We start from the raw sequence: 8,397 nt of genomic DNA, 5'->3' as shown, positions 1-8,397 counted from the left end.
TAAATAGTGTTGAGATTATATCCTGTCAACTGTTCATATTTATGATAATCATACCGTGTCATATAGTGTGTCTAAATATCACGTTTCTTTACTGTAGCTGGAGAACTTTATTTGGGACAAAGCCATGAAGAGACAGGGACACACAGTGAATAAGGCATTATGGTTTATTGTGAAATGTTTTGTTAACTATTCACTAGTCAGTATTAGGCCTTTTGTTCCAACACAGCATGACATCATATGTATTCACATGCTGCCACTCAAACTCAGGGGGTGTGAGTAATTTATGAACTATAAAAACACCAGACCCTTTTGAGCCATAAGTCATTTGTTTGTGACTTGTTGCAGGTACAGATTTACAATGTTAGTATCCAATATAGGATGTATTTCTGTGGCAGTATGACAGAATGAACCTGACGGAGTTTAACCAGTCTGATCGCTGTGAGCATTTCTCCTGTCCAGAGAGATCTGGATCTCCTGCAGTTTATATCTTACTGTACGTGTGTTCAGCTGCTGAGGTTCTTCTAACAGTGTGTGGAAATCTTCTCGTCATCATCTCTGTTCTTCACTTCAAGCAGCTTCACACAGCAACAAACATGCTTGTGTTCTCTCTGGCGGTGTCGGATTTCCTCGTTGGTGCTTTTGTAATGTTGCCGATCTTAATCTGGACAATCGAGTCATGCTGGATTTTTGGGAGAGATTTCTGCATCAGTTTTTGGTTAATTAGTTATTTCATCACAGTCTCGTCCATCTATAATATCGCTCTGATCGCTGTGGATCGGTATTTGGCTCTCTCAAACCCCTTCCTCTACATGAACAGAGTGTCTGTGAGGATCACTGGTATTGTAATTGTATGTGTCTGGTGTGTGGTGCTGGCCTATATCTCATTACTCTTATATTACAATGGAAACTTCATGGGTTCTGTAATGTGTCCTGGACACTGTTTTATCTTTCTGAATAATGTTTGGTCTGTAATTGACCTTATATTTTCCTTTATATTTCCACTCTCTGTCATAATCATATTGTATACTCGAGTGTTTGTGATTGCTAAGAAACATGCCACTGCTATCAGAGAGCTTAATAATCACACACGGCCTAAAACACAGAAAATCACCTCACACTCGATGAAATCTGAGAGAAAAGCAGCTAAAGTCCTGGGCATTTTAGTGTCTGTGTTTCTGATGTGTTTACTTCCATATTGTATTTACAGTTTATTAGGTGATGTTATTGAAATACAGACAGAAACATTTCTGAAACTTGTGAATGTGCTTTATCTTAATTCCACCATTAATCCTGTTATTTATGCTCTGTTTTACCCGTGGTTTAGGAGGTGCATTAAATTAATTATAACTCTGCGAATATTCCAGACAGACTCTGCTTTAATCAATATTCTTTCATAAATAGCCTCTTTTTGATGATGTACCTAAATGTTGCTTTTGTATTGGATTTAATTTAAGTTTCTATAACAAATCTAATTCCCACCATCAATATAATAAATATTTACAATACTGTATTATATTATACAAGAGCTTTATTCTGTTTGATTATATATAATACAATACGTGTTGATCTGGATATTTGGGGAGAGGTTCCTGCAGTTTTTTTTTTGTTTTGTTTTGTTTACTGTTTATTTTTCACAATATTATCCATCTATAATAACACTCTGATCGCTGTGGGTCAGTATTTCACTCTCTATACAAACACAGTCTCTAGGAGGACTAAGTGTAGTATCATGTTCTTTAATCGCTGTGTGTCTGGTGTATAAATATAGCATTCTTTATTCCAAGGGAAACGTCATGAGTTTTGTGACGTGTTCTGGGTCTGGGTTTTTGGTGTGTTTATTCTGTATTTTATTTACAGATTATTAGGTGATCTCATCACACTACAGACAGAAACATTACAGAATTTATAAACAGATTTTATCTTAATTCCTCCATTAATCTAATAATTTATTTATTCTCTGTTTTACTGCGGGTTATGACTCTGCAAATATTCTGAACTCTTGCATTATTAAATATTTTTAGTAATATTTTATAGTTATAATAATATTTTAGTTCTTCTGATTCAGTGGCCAAATATTGCTATTATTTTATATATAATTTAAACGTCTATAACAAATCAACCGACCTCCCCAATATAATCTATATTATACTGGATTATCTTACATAATAGCATACAGTGCATGTCAACAATTGTACAGATTAACACGTGGGCCAAAAACAAACAGGTTTTCAAAAGAAAAAGATTAAATTGTGCTTTTATTGTGATTTTTTTAAACATTTGATGCTACAATGGATCACTAATTAAGTGTTTTGTAACTTGCTATTTTATTTCTCAGTTAACATGTAATCTCTCCTGTAGACACAGTTATGAGATAATAAAGACGCAATACAAAATTATATTTATTTTTCAATGCTAATGAATAATCATCTCTACAGCATTCACATGTGAAGACATCTCATCCTTGTAAATCAAATCTACAGTCTTATACAGATACAGTGCCCTTCACTAATATTGGCACCCTCGGTAAATATGATTTTGCATTACAAATACATTTTTTGCATGTTATTAAGTCTTGAAACTTTCGTATTATGACTGCAATGTGCATGTGACATTAAAAGTATGAAAGCGGAGGGACAAAATCCGTTTGGCCTAATGTACATCATAAATATGACTAATGTGCATGTGACAGTAAAATAAAAAGATAAAATATGAATTAGGAAAAAGTAGAAAAAAGAACCATTGCTTCAAAATTAGTACTGAATAATATAGATCAAGTCAATTAGTTTTCAAAAGATTTAAATACCTTCTGGATAGATTTTTGAGTACTTCTAAAGTGAATATTTGCATGATGGATTTATGAAGGAAAGCGTGGTTAGGCAGCATTGTAATTTTGGTGTGACCCAAGATAAAGTGTGTACAACAGGGGTACATAGATAACACCTGAAGCATGCTCACTTGCTTGATAGATGTCAGGATGAGTATCAGAACAGATTTATTTTAACGACAGAGGGTTAAAACCTCCAAGGGTTCAAAAAGTGATGGTGAGAGTGAATCTATAACTATAGCTAGATTCTACGACGGGGCCAAATGCTTTGAGGTTGGCTTAAATGACGTGTGCCCTTTAAAAGCAAACCTTCAGGTTGTGTTAACTGACAGAAGTCCTAACCTTCATTACCTTGAATACATGACAGAATACTACGCCTAAACATGGATGCAGCAGGAAGACAGAGAAGTGGTCATGCAAAGGTAGTGAGGAACACCACACCGACACTGAACTCTTTTAAGCTTCCTCAATGGATAGCCACGGATCGCCCAGAGCCATACGATGGATTTCTTGGCTACCCTGAGCATTTTCTCTTTGAGTGCCAATTGCATTTTTTGAGCCTGACACACACCAAACCTAACCAGAGGCAGTGGCTAGGGTTCATACTCTCCGCCCGCCAGTGGGCGGAGCGTCTGACTGGTACAGATTCCAAGGGTCTGCACAATGTAACTAAGCTTGTGGGACTATTAATTAAGGAGTCCAGAGTATACCCCAACCAGGATAAGTGTTTGGGGAAGGCCTGCGTCATAGATAAACCTGACTTGCTTTTCACCACCTATTATGAGCAGGCAAACTGGGTGACCTCCTCCCCAAAACTCCTGCCTAAGACCCACTATGTGGTCTCAGCAGCTGAGCTCCAGCCGGAGGTTAATGTGGCGACCTCTTCCCCAGATCTCTAACCTAAGGCCCAGAATGTGGTCTCACCTGCCGAGCTCCAGTCTGAGGTCAACATGGCGACCACTCCCCAGAGCATCAGCAGGAGACCCACGAGGCGGGCTTATCCCCAGAGTTCCAGCCTGAGACTCACGAAGTTGTCTCATCTCCACAGCTCCAGTATAAAGTCAAGTTCCTGCTACAGGTCAATGAGGTGATTTACCAAACCATGTTCCTGTCTGAGGTCAAAGAGACTACCTCTCCAGCCAAGTTCATGTCCGAGGTCGACGAGATCACCTCCCAAGCCACGTTCCCGTATGAGGTCAACGAGGTGACCTCCCACGACATGTTCCTGTCCGAGGCCCAAAAGAGAACCTCCCAAGCCCAGTCCATGTCCGAGGTCAAAGAGACGGCCTAACATGCCAAGTTCCAGTCTGAAATCGATGATGTAACCTTCTACACCAAGCTCCATTCTGAAAGCGACGTCACAACCAACCAAGTTATGGTCACGCCCGAGTCTGCAGACACAGACCACCAAGTCATCGTGCCGGAAACCTACATCATGACCAACCAGGATTTGCTCACGCCTGATTCTCCTGACACAACCAACCACATTCTGCTTTCACCTGAGTCTGTTGACACGACCAACCAAGTTCTGCTTATGCCTGAAACCGACAACCAACCAAGTTCTGCTCACGCTTGAAGCCAATGTCACGACCAAGCACGTTCTGCTCATGCCTGAAGCCAACGTCACAACCAACGAAGTTCTGCTCACACCAGAGTCTGCTGACATGGCCAACCAAGTTCTGTTCATGCCCAAGTCTGCTGACACAGCCAACCAAGTTCTGCTCGAAGTCAACATCACACTGAACCAAGTTCTGCTCATGCCTGAAGATGACATCACGACCAAGTTATACTCACGTTCGGGTCTGCTGATACAGACAACCATGTCCTCTGCCTGAAACCAATGTCACGACCAATCAGGCTCTACTCACGGCTGAAACCGACATCGCGACCAACCAAGTTCTGTTCACACCCAAGTCTGCTGACTCGGCCAACCAAGTTCTGCTCACACCCGAGTCTGATGACACGGTCAACTAAGTTCTGCTGACACCCGAGTCCAGTGACACAGGCAACCAAGTTCTGCTCACGCCCAAGTCTGCTGACATGGCCAACCAAGTTCTGCTCACACCTGAAGCAGATGTCACGACCAACCAGGATCAGCTCACACCTGAAGCCAACATCACAAACAACCAAGTTCTGACCACGCCCGAGTCTGCTGACATGGAAAACCAAGTTCTCATGCCTGAAACCGACATCACGACCAACCAAGTTAGGCTCACACCAGATTCTCCTGACACAACCAACCATGTTCTGCTCACACCCAAGTCTGCTGACAAGGCCAACCATGTTCTGTTCATGCCCGGGTCTGCTGACATGGCCAACCAAGTTCTGCTCACACCGAAACTGCTGATACGTCCAACCAGGTTATGCTCACACTCGAGACACTCCAAGTCATGTCTGCTCCTCGGCTCCTCAAGGAACCTGTTACTTGTCGGGCAATGCCTGCATTTGAACCTGGGGGGCTGTGGAGACATTTTGCCCAGAGTGCCAGGACCGCAGCAAACCAGTGACTACATTTCTCATCCTGCACTGTGGCCTACAAAAATGGCTGCCATGGACTACACTTCCCACACACACACATTTACGTTCTCTGGAATTCTAATCACACACACACCTGTTGCCAATCTCTCACTCACTAACACCAAGCTATAAAAGAGACTTTTTGAACAGCATGACTTGGCGTAATATGGAGTGTTATCATCATACCAAGCGGTTGTACCTTGTTTCTTGTATTGATTCATGTTTTTTGATCTAGTTTCTTGTTACATGTTCTCAATTCTTGCCTTGCCTCATTTATGCCTTTGTTGATCGCCTGACCCACTGTATGTTATTTTGACATGCTATTGTCTCACAATTTGGATTTATCTGCCTGCCTGTCTCTAAATAAACTCTTATCTGCAACTGCATCCATCCTTACCTTCATTACTTAGAAAATGTGATAAATTACATGATTTTAAACTGTATTATCTTCTTCAACTCCAAAATAATGAAACTGTAAGATGAGTCCCTGGCTTTAGGGAGGAAAGCGTGGTTTGTACCCTTGGAGTGACCAAAGGAAAAATGTGTGCAGAAGAGGTACAGCAATAATACTTGAAGCTTGTTCACTTCCTTAGTAGATGTCAGGAAGAGTATCAGAACAGATTTATTTTATGGACAAAGGGTTAAAACCTCCAAGGGTTCAAAGGGTGATGCTGAAAGCAAATCTAGAACTATGGCTAGATTGTACAATGGGACCAAATACATTGAAGCTGGCTTAAATGACCTGGGGCCTGAACAAGGAATCTGGTTTAGGTGGCTAAGCAGGTAAGTTTCAGTATAGATTTTGCCAACCCTGGGTATTAGGTATCATGTAAGTGGCTCTGCTTTTACTGGTGTTCATCACCACAGTAACTTACACTCCACGGCTGACCTGCTACAGGGCAGGTTTTGTTCTGGGTAAGAGAACTCAAACCCAACTTGGACCAATCAGCTGTGAGCAAAGTGACATATAAGTGACGCAACGAATTCAGCGCAAACTGTAAGAAGAAGAGAACGTCACAGAGAAACATTTACTTAAAACAATTTACATTTATATTAAATGAAATTACATGAAAGATGTCGGAGTTATACATTTTCAATCTGTTTATTCTCACCGTGAGCCTATAAAAGTAAACGTTTTCAACCGGAAGTACTCACACAGGCTCTTTTCCCATGTTGAACACTATTGGCTGTTCTGTGCCGACATCACGCATTTATGTGCACGCGCTCGTGGACTAATCATAGCTTAAGGATCAAAGGCTGAGTTGACAGAGTATGTTGATAACCAGTGTCATGGTAGCAGTAAAGCCTGACTGGATTGGTTTGGTTTTGTCAACTCGAAACTAATCCTATAACCCTGCGTTTGTTCAACTAGCTTCATGGAACAGGCCTCTGTTCCCTTAAAAAGTCTCCACACAAAAGTGATGAATGACAGAAGGTGTTTTAAGGCATGCAGAAATGACAGCCTCTCATTTATAGTGGACAGGGCTTTGACCTTATCCAACCAAAAAATAAACAGAGCACTGGGACAAAACTGTTATTTTTGTACAAATATGCTAACGATTATTAGCTGGATTTTGTATCCTTTTTATAACACTGATTTATGTCTATTCTCAGTTTAGGAACACACACAATGCCAGGATGGCTGGCACAACACATTTTCTTCATTTAATCTCGGCAGCTCAAAAACATCTCAGACTGGGGCGCCGTCTAGTGGCGAACAGGTAAAGTTGAATTAACCCAAAGACATGACAAAAACAGTCCTACTCTGCTCACACCATTTATAACAATCAGTATGAGAACACACTTCTTTTCCCCCAAATACATTATCTGATCAGACATGCAAAAACATTCAGATCACAGAATTCTTCTCTTGTGATTGTTACTGTAGACATCTAAAATACAACAAATGGACATTTACACACTGAACAGTGCCACAAGTGATCATACAGCTGTGGAGACCGATCAGATTTTATGAGTGAAAAACAATATGTAGGTACATTCTTTGAGGTAGTGTTCAAATAGTATGTATTGTGCATTCAGTGCAGGCATTGGTATAGCTCTAGTTACTGTAGTCCAGCTATTGTTGTTGTAGCTATTAAATCTAGGATTAATAAATTAGGTGATGAACTGCATGGCTTAAATAAGTATGATTCGAGAATCCAGAAAACATCATTGGCCTTGTTTGATGATGTTGATAGCACACAGGAAAAAGCTGTTGTTGTGGCGTTTTCTTGGGGACTTGGGTTTGGAAGTGCCTGCTGTTGATACCTTCTGAAACAGACTGTTACCTGGATGGCCATGTGTCCTTGCAGATTTTGAATGACACACCCCTACTTGCACTTTGTCCGTGCTAGGGTAAGCAACGAAAAGAAGAATTAAGCTTGACTACATTTACAGCAGATGCCCTCATCCAGACTGACATACATTTATCTCATTAATACAACTGAGCAGTTGAGGGTTAAGTGTCTCTCTGAAAGGCCTAGCAGTGGTAGATTGGCAGTGCTGGTAGTTGAACTAACAAACTTCTGATCAGTCGTCCAGCATCTTAACCACTGAGCTATCACTGTATCCATTTAGTACACAAGCAGTGTTAGAATTTCTTTATCATTACAGACGGCCTGTGATGCTCAAATAACTATTCTACTATACTAAATAGTGTTGAGATTATATCCTGTCAACTGTTCATATTTATGATAATCATACCGTGTCATATAGTGTGTCTAAATATCACATGTTTCTTTACTGTAGCTGGAGAACTTTATTGGGAACAACGCCATGAAGAGACAGGAACACACAGTGAATAAGGCATTATGGTTTACTGTGAAAATGTTTTGTTAACTACTCACTAGTCAGTATTAGGCCTTTTGTTCCAACACAGCATGACATCATATGTATTCACATGCTGCCACTCAAACTCAGGGGGTGTGAGTAATTTATAAACTATAAAAACACCAGACCCGTTTGAGCCATAAGTCATTTGATTGTGACTTGTTGCAGGTACAGATTTACAATGTTAGCATCTAATATAGGATGTATTTCTGTGGCAGTATGACAGA

The 8,397-nt window shown here is 40.6% G+C and overlaps 1 protein-coding gene across 1 annotated transcript; it reads left to right on the top strand.

Annotated features, from left to right (window-relative positions):
• Positions 1 to 404: 404 nt before the first annotated feature.
• On the top strand, positions 405 to 1,397 carry LOC128635111 (trace amine-associated receptor 13c-like). The gene has a single exon (XM_053686190.1). It carries the CDS (start codon positions 405 to 407, stop codon positions 1,395 to 1,397), a length of 993 nt encoding a protein of 330 aa, XP_053542165.1.
• The last annotated feature ends 7,000 nt before the right edge of the window (positions 1,398 to 8,397 follow it).

The sequence above is a fragment of the Ictalurus punctatus genome, chromosome 2 (assembly GCF_001660625.3).
Source record: "Ictalurus punctatus breed USDA103 chromosome 2, Coco_2.0, whole genome shotgun sequence".
Taxonomy (NCBI): domain Eukaryota; kingdom Metazoa; phylum Chordata; class Actinopteri; order Siluriformes; family Ictaluridae; genus Ictalurus; species Ictalurus punctatus.
Note: the sequence above shows the minus strand (reverse complement) of the source record. Positions and strands in the feature narration are given on the sequence as shown.